Consider the following 19,220-nt stretch of genomic DNA (forward strand, 5'->3'; position numbering starts at 1 on the left):
TATATGCAAAAGTTCCTCAGAAAGTCAGAGCCCACCAAATACCGTAAGCCCCAGAGCAAACCATAGGAAGGGGGATGCAAATCGCTTTCGTGACTCCCTCGAGAAGCAGAGCTTCGCAAGGAGTATTGAGTCATTCCACGATTTGTCAGAAAGTGCAGCTACCTGCCGAAGCGTCGGCTCGTTGCTTTTGCTATCGGCCCTTCGCTGCACATAGACGACAGCAGCCTGTGAACAGACTGTCGAAATCAAAGGAACCGTGACCACCGAGACGATTGACTGCAGGAATCTTATTAACCTGAACGACATCGGACTTCGGAGACTTAGTTTCGCCGTGCGCAGCATGGTCACCCATCTTTCCTGACGGAACCCCTCGTTGTTGTAATACCCGTAATGTGATTGATTGATGCTGTATTCCCCCGAATTGTTGGCGATACACGTGAGAACCCAGGAAATGATGCTAGCACTGGCGTATAGCGCAACGAAAACGACAATGTACACGTGACGCCGAAGAGGCGCCGGAGTGTAATCCTCATTCATGTTCTCGGCGTGGAGCTTGCGTGCGTCGCCTGGTGCACTTCTCTCTGCATTGGCTTGCACGTGAGGGTCGGCAAGTGGAGTTGGAGATTGAGTTGCCATCGTACAAGTCCCTGTTAGGGTCCCAACCAGCCCCAGGGGAGTTGTATCGCAAGTGTAAGGGGCGATTGACACGGAAAATGTTGTGGCAATGACTGGGTGAAGACTGGACGGTCTGATACAGAGAAACGGAGAGCAACGGGTGGAGGGTATATTTAAGCCTTTGGGGGCCTTGCTCTTTAATTAAATATCAGGGGTAGCTACAGTGAGGCTCCTGCTGCCTAGATCGAGACATCTTGTCAGAAATCTAGCAAAGCTGCCTTGAGCCAGCTCAGAGCGGATGGGTTACATGTGGTTTTGAGACAGGCTATTGAAGTCATATCACGCAGAACGCACATGAGGTACTCTAGCAAAGCAGCGAAGCCTTTGGATGCGCCATGTCCATGGCTTTGCAGGTAGCAGCAGCCTGCCGTGTGGGAGGCTGAACGCCCCTCGTGGATCTGGGATGCGGCTCATCGTAAGGCTTCAGGGCCATGTCCCTTGCAGCGGTGCAGTTTCAACTTGCAGGTAACCAATCCTGAACGAGAATATCGCCCCCTTCGTACTACCCCCAGCTCAGCATTATGTCCCGTGTCACCACCACCTAGACGCGTGAACAATCTCGTGTATGCTGGTGAAATGAGTCTGTCATTGTTCTAGACGCCTCGTCGACTATTTGCGGGCGCAGCCACGAGTTGGTGACAGCGTCGGTGTCCATCTCGGACATGACCAGACATGGCCAAGACGTACGACTCTGTCCATCGGCCAAATTTCTCGCGACCAACATGCAGATGGACTGCTGCAAGTCCGGCCGCCTTCTTCAGCTGAAAATGCGGGCGAACACGAGCAAATCGCAGCTGCAGCTGGCTGATGTGCCCAAGAATGACGCCCACTCACTCCTCCATTCGATTGACATTTGTGTGAATGCAGACGACTAAAACAATCTCGCGATGCCACGAAAAAGGAAAGCAAGCTCGGCAGCTGTTGGGACGGGTAGATGTTTGCCAGTGGTGCCTCCACTGCCGGTTGCCCTTTCATCCTGGGCAATAATGTTCCAACCCCCGCGTTTCAGATCCGTCCATATTATCGCCCCGCCATCCCGAAGTGTGGCTTTGGGCTCCTAAATCCCGACAATGGGCGAGACGGTTGTGGGCCCAACGTCGTCTCAGTATGTTTTGCCGTTGCTGGCACTGCCAGTGGTGTACTTTGTCATTGTGTATGATCATGCGACGCTTCACTTCCCGCTCTCTGTTCTGTTTTCTCCCCTCATCATCATCCTTCTCCTTGTCTCCGCATGCCAAGCCTAACTGACCCTGGCTGGTCGGCGACTGAAAGTTGTGTTACACCTTACGGCCGCCCCCAAGCATGCAAGGCACCACCACCACCTTCAGGAGCAAACATGTCGCCCCTGACGGAATTCGGCAGGGTATGTCCCAACAGGCTAGGCGGGAGATGACACCATCCGCGCAACCATCCACAAGATGGTACCTGATGAGGCGACTGGGCGGGCGTACGCGGACGTCGGTGGCGCCGGAATTGACAATGCGCTTTCATCCCCAAATGCAGTCGGGCGTGCAGGGCTATCCTAACAGGCTGATTATCACGAGTCTGTGGTGCTCTTCCTCGCTATCAGCGCCGGAGGCGATGAAAGTGCCACGGCTACCGGCATGAAGGTAGCATGGCATAACAACGTTGAGTAGGTAAAGGGGGGCTCTGCATCAGCGCTGAAAGAGCCCAGGACGCTTGACGGGGCATTTAGTGGCTTCTAATGAGTTTCGCCTCGTACTAAGTGCCAACCCTTGTCATCATGGTATTCTTCGCATGGAATGACCGTCGCCATGCTCGTGACTGTATTCAAGTAGCCGCTATTCAAAAATTATGGCATCGCAAAGCACGACGATCACTCAATTTCACTTGCACGGCCTTTCTGGCCGTATCAATTCCCTCACGTATGCCTGTTGTATAGATCGGACTCGGGGCAACTGAATACGCGGTTCAAGAATATGGCAGTCACGGGTTATGGACCAACAACGGGAACGGCTCAATACGCGGAATATTGCGCCAGAAATACGAGATGTATGACAGTTTCAAAGAGGGTTAACCAACTTCTTGCCTCCTTCCCTTGCTCTCTGCCCAGTCTTGCCGCGGAATCATTCCTTCGTCCCAGCTGACTGCATGTGGCCACCAGAGTAGGTGTGGTAGAAAGGCAACCAATCATACCAGCAATCGTCCTTGTGAGTGTAGCTTCTGTACCTGCGTCCTCCTTTCAGCGGCGTGCTTCCACCGAGTTTGAGGGCGCTGATATTTGCGGTAGTGCCCCCCCCCGAAGATCCTTCGTCGTCCTCCGTTCCGTTGCCCCCGGTTTCTTCACCAATCCAACCATCGGCTGAATCAAGCACCTCGACATCTTCTGCTTCAGGGGTCAAAAGAAAGGGTAATTCAGCCGCCATTGACGCACCAATCTGCATCATGACCAAAGAATCCAGTTCGGAAGCCCATCGCGGTATCACTGCACTGTACATGGCTAAAGCCACGAGACAGGCCAAGTAGACAGCAAGATGGGCCGATATAATTCGGCGAGGGTAGTGCTCAATGTCGGGGATAATGTAATTAGAGTCTCCGAGGTCGTAAGATATTTTCCAATCGCTCTTTGACAGGCTGCCCGTCATGACCACGTCGTGGGTCAAGAAAGCTGCGGCATCGAAAGCATTGGTAATTCGTGCCTGGTCATCGACCGAGTCTGTCAAGAAGGACCATATGTATTGCGCCTGAAGCGAGACAGTCCTGTCTTCCTTCGTTTTCTTGATGCACGGATCGATATCGGTAGATCCGATTCGGCGGCCGTCGGCTTGCCGGAAGAGGTGGGTCATGGGTAGCACCCGGGAACACTGAGCTTGCCCAAGTTCATCAACGCCGTAGTCCTTGCGCGTGTTGTTGAAGAAAGACCCGGGACCAAAGAGCGCAAGCGCGATTGTCAGAAGAGGGCCTTTGTGCGGGTTCTTCGTTACATTTTTCGTCCCTGAGTTGGTGTCGTTGGCCACCACCATGCGAGAATATTTCTTCGTCCCCATCGTTTGAATAGCGCAATCTGGTAGTTTGCCGCAAAGTTCTGTGGGATCCGCATCTGAATCTAGCCTGGGTAATATGGACTGGTAATTATCGTAGTTTGGCAGCTGGAAGTATGCTGCTGTTGTACTGACGCTGATATTGCGAACGTGTATGCCAGATTTAAACGTTTCTCGGCCTGATCCCGATAGACTGGCTCTAAGCAAAAGTTCCTCACGAAACTCCTGCCGAGTACGTATCGCTTTCCATGGAGACTGCGTCATATTTCCAGGCATGCAAACTTCGAAATTAAACTCAACATTCGGATCCTGGCCATGGTAGGACAAATATAGCGAATCATTCTTGTTGAGGCAGCTCAGCTCAAACTCTTCGGAGGTAAGGCTGTTCAAAGATGTTGTCGAATTTATCGTAGGAGCAAATTGTCTGAGAAGCCCTGTGCTAAACCCGATCGGAAGCTGAGACCAGAAGGCGTCCTTAACGTTTGCTAGGTTCCCAAGAGTGTACTGGGTACCCGGTGCGCGACAGGGAAATTCATCGTCTTGAAGTATACCGCTGCAAGTTTGCATTGTTGACCACAATCTTACTTGCGGATCGGTGTTCTTGGCAGCGATGAGCCTATTGCGTGTCATGGTTATGGTGTGCCCGTCGTCATCCGGGTCGTCGGAGAAGCGGCCGAGGATATCTGCCTGATACCCGTCCACTCGATAGATGTTACGGGGGACGAATACGTATTGGTAGTTCACTAGGGCGGCTTGTATGAGATTTTGAGAAATACCTAAGCGCAGTTTAGCAAAGGAGTCGTTTGGTGCTCGGCAAGCTGGAGCGCACCGAGAACCATGAGACCAATAGAAAGCCATAGGAGCCGTGATCCATGCAGTTTCCGCGATTTTGCCCGAAATGCAAGCTTCAAAAGCAACTTCGGGGTTGTCCAAGCCTTATCAGCGAGCGCTATAACGTGTCTTAGAGTGCGACGGCGCTCGGTAGGCCGTGGTCGCCTCTGGACGTATACCACAGCTGCTTTCGAGCAGACGGCAGAAATCAAAGGAACTGTTAGTATTGCCACGGCGTATTGTAGCATTCTAGCAACATAAGTGAAGTAGAAGCTCCTGCGAATCATCTCGCTGTCGTAAGATAGGGATTCGTCCTCGGAGTTGGCCTGCACCCCCAAATGATGGTAACCATAAGAGTAGCCCCCGATCGGTCGATCACTGGCAATGCACTTCAGCACCCAGGCAACGATTGCAGCAATGGCATACAGTCCGACAAAGATAAGAATGTATGTCGAGCGTTGGAGAGTGGCTGATGCTTGTTTCTTGGGCTGCGACGCCTGGCCTGCGACGACTTGGTCTTGGCTAGGAGGTGGCGACCTTTCCAGCTGCCGGAAGCCGTTCGTAGCAGGTGACGACGGCATTATGTACGCCGAGCTTCGAGTTTGAGGAAGAGTAAGGTAAAGTCAGAAAGAAGGAGTCAAAATCTTCAAGAACTGAGGCTTGTTTGACGGCGATGTATCATGTGGATAGATGTAGGAGCATCTGGGGACGAAAACGCTCCAAGCGGAAGAACATGCTTGGGCTTTAATGCTTCAAAAAGCACAGTACGTAGCATCATCGGGTATCATCATCGGGAGCTCTATCGGGCACCGACTGTGGTGAAGCATTCCAGGACTTGTCAGCTTCCCTGAGACGATGCCGTTGAGGCCTCACGGTCGGCACACGGATGAGAAGCACCAGGATCCGCGCCGAGAACCACGCGCAACCGGGCACCCTACCCCGTGCCTCCAACAGGCACAGTACCAGCCGAAGCGACTCATCCAAGGCACACCTCGGCGTAGCTTTACCTTGCGTCACAATGCGCTCCTTACCAGAAAGAGCCCAGCCAAGAGCCTTGGATGAAACAGTGGCAAAGGCCAAGCGAGAGGCAGATATCAAGTACTGCATGTGTGTTCGAGGCGCAGTCTGGTAGTAACAAGCCGCAACGGCGTCGGTGTCCATTTTCGTCCTAGATCAGACATGAGATACTCTCAGTCTCCAATAGAGGTGGCATACTGGTGTTCATCCCAATTGAAGATCCAGGGGGGGGGGGGGGGGGGGGGGGGGTTCGGGCACAAAGGCAGCAACTCGCCTCATTTTGCGACCAACATGCAGTTATCCTGGTGATGCTTTCAGCTGAGATGCCAGGCACGAGCGAGGCGCAGCTGGCTGTCCAAGAATCACGAACACTCGCCCTCCCTCTAGTTGCCATTGTACAAGTGCGGCGATGATACTATTCGTTGGGTCTTCGCTCCACAGCGACGCTTTCCTCCATGGAAAACTCACCAAGAGCTGTCACTGGCGTGTATGGTAGATTGTAGTATGTACGAAAGACTAACCAACGTAGTAGTGCGAACCCCTGCCCAGACGTTTAAGAACCGTTTATTATCCTTGCCCATATTACGTACCCCGCCAAGCCGGATCTGCCGCATCTGGTTCCCGAACTCCGCGCGGCACGTAACGACAGAAGCGGGCTTTTAGTGGACCAACGTGTCCCGATATGTCCTCCCATCGCGTGCCTCCAACTGCTTACTTTATACGAAGTACGTTAGTTAGTCCTTGGTTCTACTCGGTCACCGCGTTGGAAATATTCGACGCTTCTCTTCTCGCTCTTCATCCTATTCTCTCTCTTCCCTCCTCATCATCCTTCCCCCTGCAGCCAGGGGACGAGCAAGCCCTGCTGGCCCCTCACAGATCACGAGGTCACCTCCCCCCGTCCCCTGTTTCCCCCCCTGTCCGGTCAGCGAATTGTTCGTTGTTCGACGGGCGCCCCCAGATGCAAGCCACAGCCACCAGAGCGTGGATCAGCAGCCACCAGATCCAGCATGCCGCCCCTGGCAGCAGTAGCAGTCGGTCTCGACCCCTCGACGAGCCGAGCGGACGATGAAGCCATTCGTGTCATTGGCGGTGCGGCTCCCGCGACAGACGAGGAGGCGACTGGGTGGGCGCACGGGTGTGGCGGCGGCGACGGCGTCGACGAGGTGCCGCCTCATCTCACCATGCAGGCACCGCCGCCGTCGACGCCGCCCCCCGTCGTGCTGGACCAGGCGCGCAACTTTGACGACGAGCGGGTCGATGGCGGTCTCAAGGCCTGGCTGCAGGTCGCAGCCTCGTTTGCCCTGTACTTTAACCATCTGTACGACCCTCCCCTCCCCTTCCCCTCCAGTCCTTGTTTGCTCGCGGGTTTCGTCCTGTCTCTTGGCGTTTGTGTTTCTACTCTGCCCTGCCCCCTTTTGTCCAGTTCTTCCTCCCGGTCTCCCCTTCGTCCTCTCACCCCTGGGCCCAACACAGCGTCGCCATGGCCCTCCCTGTCCCTTTCTTCCTCCCCGGGGGCATTGTTGTTTCGTTTCGTCTTGTCCGCCAGATGAGACGCCTCGTATCTGCCGTGTCACCAACATACCCAACAGACACACACACGCGCGGAATCATGGAATGGACAAGGAAAGAAAAAAGAAAGAAGTTGTGCGTATGCTAATTTGCTCGGGCGCATGTAAGCGGCCTCGTCAACTCGTTTGGCGTCTTCCAGTCGTACTACACCGCCCACCTCCGATCAGGCAGCTCCCCCTCGGCCGTCTCGTGGATCGGCTCCGTGCAGACCTTTTGCCTCATGGCGCTCAGCGCCGTCATCGGCCCGCTCTACGACCGCGGGCACGCGCGCGCCCTCGTCGCCGCCGGCACGGCTCTCCTCGCCGCCGGCTTCGTCGCCACCTCCTTCTCAACGCGGTACTGGCAGGTGCTCCTCGCGCAGGGGCTCTGCATGGGACTGGGCGCGTGCTGCATCAGCGTCCCGTCCATCGCCCTCGTGCCGCTCTACTTTCGCCGGCGGAGGGCGCGTGCCATGGCAGCCGCCACCGTGGGAAGCGGGCTCGGCGCAACCACGTACCCGTTGCTCTTTGAGAGTCTTCAGCGGTCGGTTGGGTTTGGTTGGGCGGTCCGCGCCATGGGGCTCGTCGCCGTCGTGCTGTGCCTGTTTGCCCTCGCTGTGATGCGCCCTCGTACCTTGAGGGAGCGTCCGGCCTGGATGACGATGCGGCAGGGACGGGGCGTCGGGGTCGGCGGCCTCTCGCTTGCGTGGTTCGTCGACACAGCTGCCTTCAAGGAGCGGCCATTTCAGCTGTACTGCGCGGCCATCTTCTTCAACAACCTCGTCTTCTTCAACGCGCCCTACTACCTCCAGTCGTACGCCCTCGCGCACGGCATGACCGCCTCCGGGTTGGCGCACTACCTCGTCGCCATCGCCAACGCGTGCACCATCCCCGGCCGCATCGTCCCGTCCTTTATCGCTGACCGCGTCGGCGCTCTCGACACGTACATTGCCGTCCTGGGGTGCACCTTCCTCAGCCTCCTGTACTGGGTCAGCGTCGCCACACCCGCCGGCAACGTCGCCTTTGCCGTCTTGTACGGCTTCTTCTCCGGCGGCGTCGTCTCGCTCGCGACCGTCGTCGTGACAAACATCACGCCCGACCTGAGCCGCCTTGGCACCAGGCTCGGCATGGTGAGTGTCCTCAAGGGCGTGGGCTCCCTCCTCGGCCCGCCCTTGTCAGGGGCTATGCTAGATGCCACCGGTGGGTACCTTGGCGTGCAGTTGTTTGCTGCCATGGGGTTCCTGCTGACGACCGTCTTCATGGTCGTGCTGCGCCTTGTGGTGGCGAGGAGGGATGCACGGGTGCTCAGGGGCGAGGGCGGCACGGTGAAGGATGGAGACAAGAGGGAAGAGGGCTATCACCAGATCCGCGGCTCAAGACGTCTGTTGAGACTCATGAGGATACGAGGGCCTCCTCCACGCTGATCTTCGATCAGTTCTTTATGCCGTGTTAGCCTCGTCTAGCACTGCTCGATACTTGTGTGCCCGATGCCGACCCTCTCCTCGCCCGGTCAGGCTCGTTGCCTCGTGTCATGTCGAGTCCTGTATTTCATAGCAAGGATACACACTGCGGGCACTGTTCGCCACGTCATGCTACCATTCCTCCAGTCGAAGCCGCTCGAAGCGGTAGGGCTCTAACCTGAGGCGCCCCGATGTAAATGCAGCCATACCCAACCCGCTTCATGCAAATTATACACAAACATGATTTCTTTATACAATTCCCACCCTTCTGAGCATCAGACGTGCCGACATCGTCCCCAACAAGGCGAGTCCGTACACGTCAACTCTAGCCTCGGGGACGTCACTCTCCCACACCTTGGTCGCGACCCAACACACGGAGGCGAGCTCGACGACGCCAACTGCCGAGAGCACATACGCGACCGTGCGAGGTGTTGGCGAAGTTTGAATCTCATGGCTCGTCGCGTCGCTATCGGAGAGAGCAATGATGCCAGCCACGAGGAGTACGACGGTCCGTATTTCTAGTTGGTAAGGAATGGCAATGACCATGGTCGCCAACCAAGCCAACCCCAAGCTAGCGACAGTGACAGGCAGGGCTGCATTAGACGTCGGAGGCATTCTGCGTCTCGGTTTGTCGGATCGCGACGCAGCGACCCGACTCGGCGATCCGTTTGTTGCCATGCCGTCTACACTCTTGGTGTCGACATCCTGCTCCTGACTCAGGCTGAAGCTCTGACTCAGCAAGTCCGCCAGAGAGCTTGCATCGTCCCTATCTGGTGCAAAGAACTTGGGTTGTCTAAACTCGACACCGTGACTGCCCTCTACTGCCTTGCCGCGGTCGCTCCCGGTGCGGCGGCCGGCAAATAGCTTCTGGCTATTACTCACGGGTGGTTGTACCTCTGGCTCCGGTTCGCGAGGTGGGTTCCAGAGTCGCCGCGCTGGGTTAACTGGCGCTGCTGGAACCTTGTGGCGGAAGGGATTGTCCACCTCCTGCCGCGCAAACTTGCTAGTTCCTATGCTTGGCGACGATGGATTCACAATCGCTCGATTCTGGTGCGGTGTGATCGGCGACCAATCCATCTCCTCGGCGTACTGAACCGGCTGCTGGCGCCGTCGCGCAGGAGTCTCGGACAGGCCGAGGCCGCCAAACGACAGCGCCGAACTGCCCGGCGGCTGCGGACCCGTGACCCGTTGAGATGGAGGAGTCAAGCTGGCCGGCCGAGCCTTTGAAGGCCCATCAGGTGACTCCAAAGCATCCTTGAAAAGCTCCGAAAATGTCTTGGAGTCCTCCTGCTTGCGCTTGGCAGGTGTCGTGGCCTTAGGCAGGGCAGGCTTGTCGTCGGTTCCGAACAGTGGTGAGGTGTCGACCCGGATGGACCTGCCGGCCAAGACATATATCTGAGTGTCATGTCAGCACTTTTGTCTATTCTCACGATACCAGCAGTGGTTCGCACCAGTCCCATGACAGCGGCCATGACAGCATGTATGCTGAGCTGAGCTTGGACCGACTGGCTCCGCCCGCCCTTGATTCCCTCCACTCGCCGAAAGACTAGCCGGAAAAATATTATGAGGCCTTGAAAGGAGTACCACTGGGTAAGGCCTAGCAAGTGCCTCGTGAACCCGCGGTTCACTTGCACAAAGTGCGGGTTCCACCATACCGAGGCACACGCCGCCGCGACGCTCCAACGCATGAGCACATCCTGTGCTGGAAGGAGATCAGCTATCCATGCTAGCCACGGGATGATTTGACCCAGCAAAGAATCGACCCCGTCCGGATCGCGCATGCCAGCCGCATCGCCGGCCTGCAGCACTTGGGTCACCATGACCATGTGCCACAGCAGTTGCAGCACGAAGCCGGCCCTCCAGATGGCGCCGCCGAGCGCGCTCGCCCAGTCCAGCGGCGTCCGCCTCCGGATGGGCTTACGACCGCGACTCAAGTCCATCATGCGACGCAGATGGTCCGTCTTGGCCGTGTACCCCGCCTGACGGATGCGGTGCTCAACGCGGGCGGCACATTCGTCGCAGACCTGGGGATAGCGCTCCTCCAAGCCACGACGGTAGCGGTAGTAGTTGCGCTCCAGCTTCTCATATTCCGGATCGGAAGGGTCGTCGGGAAAGTACTGTGCCAGCGACTTGGTGAAGAGATGTTGGTTCTTCAGACATGTCGGGCAGAAGATGTTGCTGCTGCCACCGGCCGCGGGCGACGAAGGCCGAGGCACGGCATATTGCGTCGTTATCGCCTCGCGATCCGTCGCGACAGGGGGATCCGTAATCTCTCCATTCTGCTCTCGTCAGCGCTCAGAGTCTCGGACGCGCCTCTCAGCGGCAGGGCCATCGGGCGTTCACCTCGTCGAGGTAGTTGGTGGCATCGCAGTAGAGACACAGGAACTCGCGGGTCACACCGTCGTACTTGAGCCCGGACCGCTTGCCGCAGTAGAAGCAGGTCAGGTACCGGGCACCCCTGAGCCGTGCCATCTCGATGCGTGCCCCGAGCACAGAAAATGTGCGTCGTTGGCAGAGGATGGATTGTTGAAACCAGGAGGAAGTTGGGGGAGGAAGGCGACCATTCTGCCCAGGGCGGTGGGCAGATATTATTGGGTGCAGGCAGTGGATGAAGCCTACTGAACTCCCATTGTCCCTCCACTGTGAGAGCTCGCAAGCATTGGAAGCTCCGGGCGGGTCCCCCACTGTGAACCCTGCCCGGCAGTGCGGCGCCAGCTGTCGCCCGTCCCCAGATATAGGCGGGTGGCTGAGGTGTCGTCACCTGTTCCAGCGGCTGGCAGCTGTCCTCCACCTAGGTAGTCAGTTCTGCAGTTCCATCCGAGACACCAACCCAATCCGCATCACTTCTCAAACTTCCTATCACGACGGCACGCAGTCGCGTCGCGCACGTCCACCTACGCTGCACCGACCGCACGAACCAGGGCAAACGGACGAAGCCCGCGTGCGCATCTCTCTCGCCGCTCGCGCGCCCTGCCGTTCTCCCTCACCATGCCGCCATGACGTCCGCGCCCCTCCACCTCACCATCCGCTTCTCAACCTCCATCCCGGACCTCGATCTCGACATTCCCACACCGCATCTCACCACCGTTCTCTCGCTCAAGCATCTCCTCCGTACGCGCCTGTCTACCCCGAACCGGCTGCGCCTCATCCACCAGGGCCGCATCCTGCCCGACACCTCCGCCCTCTCCGCCGTCCTCAAGCCGCTCCCGCCGCCGCCGCCGCCACTAGCCTCCTCAGCGTCCGCAAAACGAAGCGCCCACGATGATGGTCATGGCTCCGCTGGCAAGGACAAGGGCAAAGCCGTCGAGGGCGCCGCCCCGCCTCCGCTGCGCATCTACGTAAACTGTTCCATCGGCGATGAGCTCTCCGACGCGGACCTCGCCGCCGAGGCCGCGGCCGCGCACAACCCGCCTTCGGACCCGTCCACCGGTGATGGCTCCAAGACGCAAGGCGGCATGCCCTCGTCCAACGGCGCCGCCACCGCGTCTGGTACCGACGCCGGCGCCGGGTCATCCTCGTGGCGCACACGCCCGCGTCCACGCGGCTTCGACCGTCTCTTGCAGGCGGGCTTCACGTCGTCGGAGATATCCACGCTGCGTACGCAGTTTGCGTCCATAAATTCAGAACGCTTCGCCCCGGACGCCATGCCCTCGCCCGACACTCTTCGCGGGCTCGAGGACGCGTGGATCGACTCCAACGCCGGCGAGGTTCCGTCGCTGGGCGCAGGAGCCGCTGGTGGCGCCACCATCGAGGACGAGCTGAGCAGCATGTCGAGCGTGCTGGACATCTTGATCCGAGGCATGATGATTGGCTTCTTCTTCCCGCTCGGGAGCCTGACGTGGCTCCTGAGGCAGGGAGTCTGGAGCGACAAGTGGCAAATCTTTGTCGGATCAGGCGTCGTCCTCAGCCTGACGGTAGGCATCGTCATGGGCATTTCCGGCGAGCGGTGATGACCGATGAACAGTGGAACCTACCGTGTATGCTGCGCCATCTACAACTTGCAGCGAAATTTGGTCTGGGCAAGGGCGTTTGGAATGGGGCGGGGACACTTTTGGAATTGCAGTAGCACATATAAGGCGCGGCAAGGGGAGACCGAGGATAGCGGTCCGCTGAAGACAGCATCAAGAGTCCCGTGGCCCTAGAAAGAACCGCGGGTAAGGCGCCGAAAGATATGAGAGTTGGGAGGGCGGCCTGTTCAGTCACCATGATCTATGCAATAATGAACCTCTGGGCGTCAAATTCACGGACGCTCTTCTTCTTCCCCCCGCTGTGTCTTCCTTCTGCGCGGCGCTTCCCGTCAGGACGTAGCCCCTTCGGTTGGCCATCAACTTGATACCGTTTCGCAGAAACGTCGTCGAGTAATGCGTGTGGCTTCTTGACGCCCTCTCAGGCGTACACCCGTGTATCCTGCTGAAGTCGCTGACCTCGACTTGGCCTGGACGAGCCTCTAGGGAAACAAAGTGAGGATTCGCTTTGGCTGTCATTGTGCAGTTGGGTGGTGGTGACCCTCGGTGCGTAGCAAACGGCAAACCATCAAAGGTCCTGCGATCGGGACTTTTGAGATTTCAAGCCTCCCGCAACCGTCAACTACATAGCACCAAGTAATCCAGTAATGACTGGTACAGTACTAAGCCTATACTGTAGATCCGCACCAGATTACGGAGTAGTTCCTTCACAAAGGGTGGCGACAATGAAGGTGTGAATGGCTGCCCATCTCGATCTCGACCTGTTCAATGGTTCGAAAGGAGGTGTAAGCGCAGGCCAGCGCACGACGAGGCGTTGAAAGAGACAGGCAGGAGCCCCGTCCTGTGCATAGCCTTGGGCAATCCATATCAAGTAGAAGGGACTTTGAAACAGCATACTGGCCTACAAAGTACATGAAGGCAGGCGACCATCCTTTCGCCTCTGGAAACAAAGGGCCTTGGTGTAAAGACCAGAAGCAGAGGCTCCGACGGCGATATATAAAAAGGTAAGTGGACTTGGCTGCCCCTTCTGCTTGATTCAAAATCTGTACCCAGAAACACTTCGACCGCATCCTCAGCTGTTACCACATCTCTCTAATCCACTTACACGTTGTGTCTTCGCCCCAACAAAAATGATCCAGGAACGCCTCAACGACGCTGCCATCGCCCTGCATCGGGTGTTGGGCCGAGAACACATACGCTTTGGCATCTTTGGGGGGTACGCCATCGGAGCCACCGGCGGTGTCCGCGAGAGCAAGGGGGTTGACTGCTTGGTTTCGGCGTCCAAGGCTCAGATCATGCAGCTCTTGACCAGCCGCCACGGCTTCCAAGCGATCCCCTCCCGGAGTCGACAAGAAGACCATGTAGCCTTCCAATGGTCTGACCGCCCCGACGGACGGGATGCTGTTGTGGTGGCAATGTATTTCGAAAGGTTCCCAGGTGAGTGGAACCCAAACATATATAGGTTCTCGTCATAGCGGGAAACGCTAATTGGTATTCCCTCTGTCTCCAGGATCACGACACGCCCTGGGCGCCGGCGCTTGCAACCACGTGGCCATCCACGGTCGTTCCCTCGGCCCCGGCACGAGTTCCTTCCTCAAGCCCTTCCTTCTCTTCAAGAGCAAGCTCTGTGCCGCGGCGACGAGGGTTAGTCTCCACGACTCGGTCGATCTGAGGCTGTTGGCCCGCAGGCACGGGGCCGTCATCAAGTGTCATGCCAAGGAGCTCAACTTGGAGCACGTGGGATTGGCCATGAAGCGGTACCCCGATTTGGGACGACTGTTCGAGGGGCTCGGGGTCGACGTGCAAAAGGCGATGGGGAGGGCGCAGCATCTCGATCCGCACCATCTTCCTCGTCCGGCTTCTGGGGATGTTCAAAGGGGGCTCCTTGGATAGTTTTTTTTTTTCACACAATTGTTCATGGCTTGCGATCTTGTTCCTTGGCCTAGACGGCCCGGCGACTAGAATAGTGGCGGAGAGAAGAGGCACACACATTCCACAGCACGCAGCTTTGATGGCGTTGTGCAAGAGGTCCCCCTCCCTTCACCGGAAGCGTGGACACCTTGCACGCTCATGGTGGTCCTGACGCTGCAAAAAGATTCCCATCGCGTTACGGTGCAAAATCACGTTTTGTATGAATGCATATCAAGTGACCATGGATAGCCGACATGGATGTGGACCGTTAGATCTGTTTTGAGTATACATTGCGCTTACACCAACGGGGCGACGCCAAAACACTAAAGAAAGTCTTGACATCACGTTGACTCCGGCGCGGAGACGCCCTCGAGCTAGGTATGTACGTCACGACTCAGGGCCACGCCCGTTGACATCGTCTTGTCTCCATCTCGATCGACTTTTAGATGCTGAAAGAACGCGGGGAACGAATTGCTTAGGAGCTGCGCGAGAACTTTGACGCGAGGTACGTTTTGTTCGTTTGTTCGTCGGGAGGGGGGGGTCTGGCTGAATGACTGACATGCGGCTCGTTCGGTGTATAATGGTCGGATTTAGCGGTGGCAACACACGAATAGCTGATTCGGCGACTGACAGGCAACACATCTTCTATTCACGACGCGTAAAAGACATTCTCGATGGAAAACCAAAGTGGTCTGGCCTGGATGAAAAGTCTGAACGACTGCAAGACACTTAGTGTCCATCCACCTGGTCAAGGCTCCTTTCTTTCTTGACTCTCTGTAGCGAAGCGTGTTTGGAGTTGTCGGCACATAGCTCGTGGCGAAAATGAGATTATCGTATCATTGAGAATCTGCCTCCTGAGGGCAGGCAAGGCAGCGCCGAACTCGGGTCCTGCATCCGCCACTTGGCTCTGCTACGACTGTCGCTCTCACTCCTACAAACATATATACACTAACGTGACATGAGCGTGCCATGACAAACCCCAGAGACCCTCACCGTCAATCATGCAAATGAAGCCGTGCGCCGCCCATGATGTTTGACGCCAGATAAAATAGGTACCCAATGCAAACTCCCCCTCGCCCCGGAGACCCGCGTAATATTGCCTCCAGCGCTTACAGGTACAGACTCTGTGCGGCAACAATGTCTCTGCGCACCTTCTGCAGACTCTCCTCAAACTTCTTCGTCAGGTCATCGTTGCCCATGACCTTGGCGGCCTGGGCCATCTGCCGCAGTAGCTCCTCCAGCCGGCGGAACAGGCGGATGAGCGAGCCCTCATACGTGTTTGTCATTTTGCTTCATCATGTTAGCCGCTGACGGTGCAAAGTCGTCTCACGATACCAAGGCAACTTACCAGATCTCAGAGAACGGCCGGCCGTTAGCCCATGCGTAAACCGTCTCCATCAACTGCCATTTCAGGCTCTGCACGTAATCTTCCTCGTTCACATCCAGCTTGCACTCCTGGCTGACCTTGGCCACGATGCGTGCCTTGGCCAGGACTTCGCGGTACGGCTTCTGCAGCTCTTCCTTTAGTGCCTGTGTCTCCACCTTTTCGTCAAAGATGAAGCAGCTCAGGATAGAGGCGATCGTCTCCGGCGTCAGTTCGTTGAAGAAGCGATCGAACAGCAGTTCTGACAAGAGCAGCTCGTGGCCCTCGGTCGACGAGATCTCGCAGGCGACTCGCGCCTTAAGTTGCACGACCTCGGCGTCGTTGATGAACCCAAGACGCCGCAAGACGCGCTTGCGCGATTTGAGCTCGTCCATCTGCGCGATGCTGTGCGCCTTGGCAATGGCCTTCTTCTTCTCCTTGACCTTCTCCGAGACCTGCACCTTGGCGTGGTATTGGTCCCAGAGCGAGGGCAACAGCGGCGACAGATGCAGCGGGTTGGACAGGAGCCGAGACTCAAGCACCTCGATCTTGCGCAGAAGCTTCTTGAAGGATTCGTCCGTAATGTCCATGTTTTCAATCGGGTCGAGGATCGGCACGCCGTCAGGAAACCTACGCTTGACTTCGGCGAGAGACTTGAATGCGGTTTCTTTGTCCTCATCGGTCTTCAGGCCATCCTTGGGCAGGAAGATGCGAATCTGACTAATGGCCTTGACGCATCTTAGCAGGCAAGGCACAGTCTCGTAAATGACTTCTTCGTCTCCGTTGGCCGGCACTAGACCGGGCTGCATCTCCGCCGAGGGGTGGCTCAGAGACACCGCGGAGCTGGACGCCGACAGGGGTAGCAAGACTTGCACAACATAAGACTCTTGCGGGGCATGTTCGGGTTCACCAAGCTTAGGCGCCTTGCGGAGCTCATGTTTGACAATGACGCCCCAGCCAAAGTCCTGGCCGCCGGCCACGTTGTCAGGGGACACCTTGGGGTTGTAGATCTGCACCAGCCGGCCGGGCTGCAGGTACTCGATGCTATGCTGAGGATGTTGAATGACGGCGCGCATGTCGGCCGTGTACGTGTTGAGCTGTTGGCGGATTTGATAGTAGTCCTTGATGGTGGCCTCGTCTGGGATCGCAAGGGAGTCCCGTTCCTGCTGCAAGGTCATAAGCTCCTTTTCCAGGGCTGGCACGCTCGCCGCGTTCTGAAATTGGTGGAAGCACCGCTCGAGCATGAATTCTGGCGAGATGGCTTCGATTCGCAACAGGTTGAGAATCATGTTGTAGCCCAGGTAGAACGCCGAGTTCAGCCTGTCCTGGTGGCCTGTGACGATTTCCTTGGCCACTTCCGGCTCCAGCTTGTCGTCGATCATCATGAGAACAAGACCACGGGCATCTAGACCACGTCGTCCAGCTCGACCAGCCATCTGAATGTACTCGGACGAAGTGATGGGTCGCCTCTTGACGCCATCCCACTTGGTGACCTGCGTGAAGATGACCGTCTTGGCTGGCATGTTGAGGCCGATAGAAAAGGTCTCCGTGGCGAAAAGCACCTTGATCAGGGATTCTTGGAATAGGATCTCGATGGTCTCCTTCAAAATCGGCAGCAACCCGGAATGATGAACGCCGACGCCACGCTTGAGAAGTGGCAACAAGTGCACGATCTGGGGCAGTTCGCGGTCCTCCTCTGACAAGCTGTCAATGGCGCTCCTAAAGACCTTTTCGACCATGGCCTGCTCCGAGTCGTCATTGAAGTCGAGATTTCCAACCTTGATCGCGAGGTCCTCGACCTCCCTTTTGCTGAAATTGAAGACGATGACAGGGTTGAACTTCTTCTTGATGGTCATCTTGATGATTTTGTAAATGTCCGATCCCTCATCGGGACCGCCGCCTTTGTTCGTCTTCTTGTTCTTGCCCTTGCCCTTGAGCTTAGCGTTGATGTCGTTTGATTGAGCGCCCTTACGGTCCTCTACTTCCTGCATGACGGTGTTAAAGTTGCTCTCATTGAAGTTACCCTTCTCGTCAACCACCATCCGCGCACCCTTTCCACCACACGGGTAGAAGTAGTTTTGCAGTGGCGTCGGTCGGAAGTCCGTGTAGACGACGTGGCACGCTTGATGATGTATCTTGGCGATCCATTCGGCAAACTGAAAGGCGTTGGGAATAGTGGCCGAGAGGAAAACATAGCGGACCTTGTCGGGAAGCATGATGATGGTCTCCTCCCAGACAACGCCACGAGTCTTGTCGCGCATATAGTGGATCTCGTCGAAAACGACCCATCCCACCTCGCGCATAATCTCGGAGCCGCGGTATAACATAGATCGCAGAATCTCCGTCGTCATAACCAGGCAACTGGCGGTGGGGTTGATGGTGACATCGCCCGTCATGAGGCCGACGTCGCCGAAGATGGCGTCAAAGTCTCGGAACTTTTGGTTGCTCAGGGCCTTAATAGGGCTCGTGTAAATGACCCTCTGGTTCCGCTTGAGGCACTGCGCGATGGCGTACTCGGCGACGACCGTCTTGCCGGCACTCGTGTGCGCCGACACCAATACACTCTCCTCGCGCTCAATCGACGCCACTGACAGGCTCTGGAAAGGGTCGAGTTTGAAATTCCACGTCCGCGCCGGCTCTTCGGGCGACTTGTGCTCCGACAGCGGCACGTATTCGTAGTCCAGGTCCGGCGGCAGCGCGACTTGGTGCTGGATGTTGTGTGACAGCACGAGAGAGGATTCCTGCGGCAGCAGCGTCGTGGCTCCGGCGACTTCTCTCGACTCGGCCGTCTGGAAGGTATCAGTCAAAACGGGCCCCACGCCGTCCTCCTTTTTCCTCCGCTTCTTGTCTTGCTGACTGGGTGTGTCCGAGTCTTCTTCATCGGACTCGTCGTCTTTGGATGTCGTCTCGTTGGCGTCCATGTCCTCGTCGTCAGCGGGCTGCTTCTGCTCGGTCGATGCGCCATTCATGGCCTCGTCGGCTTTTCTCTTCTTGGTCTTGTCGCGGTTGCGCGGGCACTGTGGCACCTGCTCCTCCTCGCTGTCGCTTTGAGGGCCAGGCTTGCCCTCAAACACGTCGAACATGTCATCCATGTTGGGCCACTGTCGGCTTGCCGCCGGGGGTCGCGCGGTTAAATCAGTCGAAGCTGCTTCTTACGGGCGGTGCGCTCGGAAAGATATGCCAAATTCCAGGGTCGCTATGCAAAGTTTCTGTCGTCTGGCGTCCAGGGGTGCGAATGCGCCAGCAAATTAATGGTGTCCACGTAAACGCAAACGCAGCTGCAAGCTGCAAAATCGGCGATGCGTCGCAGGTGGTGGGCAGGCCAGGCTCAAAAAAAGACGTGGGCTGGCTGGGGGAGACCGCGGCAGAAAGAAAATCGTCAGGCCCCGGGCGTAGGCGGTGAGCTAGTTGGTGCATCTCGATTCTTTGGCTTCCTCCGCCTGTTCCTC

At 57.1% G+C, this 19,220-nt stretch overlaps 7 protein-coding genes across 8 annotated transcripts; 3 read left to right on the plus strand and 4 right to left on the minus strand.

The window, feature by feature from the left end:
- Positions 1-2,762: 2,762 nt before the first annotated feature.
- JDV02_010380 (uncharacterized protein) lies at positions 2,763-4,516 on the minus strand (the record flags this gene model as incomplete). The annotated part of the gene is made up of 2 exons (XM_047992115.1): positions 2,763-4,453; positions 4,507-4,516. 2 exons carry the CDS (start codon positions 4,514-4,516, stop codon positions 2,763-2,765), a joined length of 1,701 nt encoding a protein of 566 aa, XP_047848128.1.
- A 766-nt stretch (positions 4,517-5,282) lies between these two features.
- JDV02_010381 (uncharacterized protein) lies at positions 5,283-5,669 on the minus strand (the record flags this gene model as incomplete). Its single annotated transcript, XM_047992116.1, has 1 exon — positions 5,283-5,669. The coding sequence occupies one exon, from the start codon at positions 5,667-5,669 to the stop codon at positions 5,283-5,285; it is 387 nt and encodes a 128-aa protein (XP_047848129.1).
- Positions 5,670-6,264: 595 nt separating this feature from the next.
- Positions 6,265-8,766, plus strand: JDV02_010382 (uncharacterized protein). 2 transcript variants are annotated; one of them, XM_047992117.1, is made up of 2 exons: positions 6,265-6,843; positions 7,203-8,766. In XM_047992117.1, exons 1-2 carry the CDS (start codon positions 6,533-6,535, stop codon positions 8,494-8,496), a joined length of 1,605 nt encoding a protein of 534 aa, XP_047848130.1. In that variant the 5' UTR covers positions 6,265-6,532; the 3' UTR covers positions 8,497-8,766. The 2 variants fall into 2 exon arrangements, with proteins under 2 accessions (XP_047848130.1, XP_047848131.1); XM_047992118.1 differs by lacking the exon at positions 6,265-6,843 and having other exon boundaries at positions 6,845-8,766.
- On the minus strand, positions 8,422-11,119 carry JDV02_010383 (uncharacterized protein). Its single transcript, XM_047992119.1, has 3 exons — positions 10,876-11,119; positions 9,984-10,811; positions 8,422-9,927 (listed from the first exon to the last, which is right to left on the minus strand). The coding sequence occupies exons 1-3, from the start codon at positions 11,002-11,004 to the stop codon at positions 8,782-8,784; spliced, it is 2,103 nt and encodes a 700-aa protein (XP_047848132.1). The 5' UTR covers positions 11,005-11,119; the 3' UTR covers positions 8,422-8,781.
- A 64-nt stretch (positions 11,120-11,183) lies between these two features.
- On the plus strand, positions 11,184-12,798 carry JDV02_010384 (uncharacterized protein). The gene has a single exon (XM_047992120.1). It carries the CDS (start codon positions 11,529-11,531, stop codon positions 12,480-12,482), a length of 954 nt encoding a protein of 317 aa, XP_047848133.1. The 5' UTR covers positions 11,184-11,528; the 3' UTR covers positions 12,483-12,798.
- Positions 12,799-13,627: 829 nt separating this feature from the next.
- Positions 13,628-14,390, plus strand: JDV02_010385 (uncharacterized protein; the record flags this gene model as incomplete). Its single annotated transcript, XM_047992121.1, has 2 exons — positions 13,628-13,934; positions 14,008-14,390. The coding sequence occupies 2 exons, from the start codon at positions 13,628-13,630 to the stop codon at positions 14,388-14,390; spliced, it is 690 nt and encodes a 229-aa protein (XP_047848134.1).
- An 818-nt stretch (positions 14,391-15,208) lies between these two features.
- Positions 15,209-19,075, minus strand: MTR4 (RNA helicase). The gene is made up of 2 exons (XM_047992122.1): positions 15,757-19,075; positions 15,209-15,698 (listed from the first exon to the last, which is right to left on the minus strand). Exons 1-2 carry the CDS (start codon positions 18,861-18,863, stop codon positions 15,518-15,520), a joined length of 3,288 nt encoding a protein of 1,095 aa, XP_047848135.1. The 5' UTR covers positions 18,864-19,075; the 3' UTR covers positions 15,209-15,517.
- Between the last annotated feature and the right edge of the window lie 145 nt (positions 19,076-19,220).

The sequence above is a fragment of the Purpureocillium takamizusanense genome, chromosome 12 (assembly GCF_022605165.1).
Source record: "Purpureocillium takamizusanense chromosome 12, complete sequence".
Lineage (NCBI taxonomy): Eukaryota > Fungi > Ascomycota > Sordariomycetes > Hypocreales > Ophiocordycipitaceae > Purpureocillium > Purpureocillium takamizusanense.

Excerpts from the sequence above, each read along its gene's own strand:
- JDV02_010382 (XM_047992117.1), top strand. The coding sequence starts at position 6,533 with ATGCCGCCCCTGGCAGCAGTAGCAGTCGGTCTCGACCCCTCGACGAGC. Across the intron at positions 6,844-7,202 it reads GCCCTGTACTTTAACCATCT|CGGCCTCGTCAACTCGTTTG; the intron begins GTACGACCCTCC and ends GGCGCATGTAAG.
- JDV02_010383 (XM_047992119.1), bottom strand. The coding sequence starts at position 11,004 with ATGGCACGGCTCAGGGGTGCCCGGTACCTGACCTGCTTCTACTGCGGC. Across the intron at positions 10,812-10,875 it reads CCACCAACTACCTCGACGAG|AATGGAGAGATTACGGATCC; the intron begins GTGAACGCCCGA and ends TGACGAGAGCAG. Across the intron at positions 9,928-9,983 it reads TGGCCGCTGTCATGGGACTG|ATATATGTCTTGGCCGGCAG; the intron begins GTGCGAACCACT and ends CATGACACTCAG.
- JDV02_010384 (XM_047992120.1), top strand. The coding sequence starts at position 11,529 with ATGACGTCCGCGCCCCTCCACCTCACCATCCGCTTCTCAACCTCCATC.
- MTR4 (XM_047992122.1), bottom strand. The coding sequence starts at position 18,863 with ATGGATGACATGTTCGACGTGTTTGAGGGCAAGCCTGGCCCTCAAAGC. Across the intron at positions 15,699-15,756 it reads CGGCCGTTCTCTGAGATCTG|CAAAATGACAAACACGTATG; the intron begins GTAAGTTGCCTT and ends AACATGATGAAG.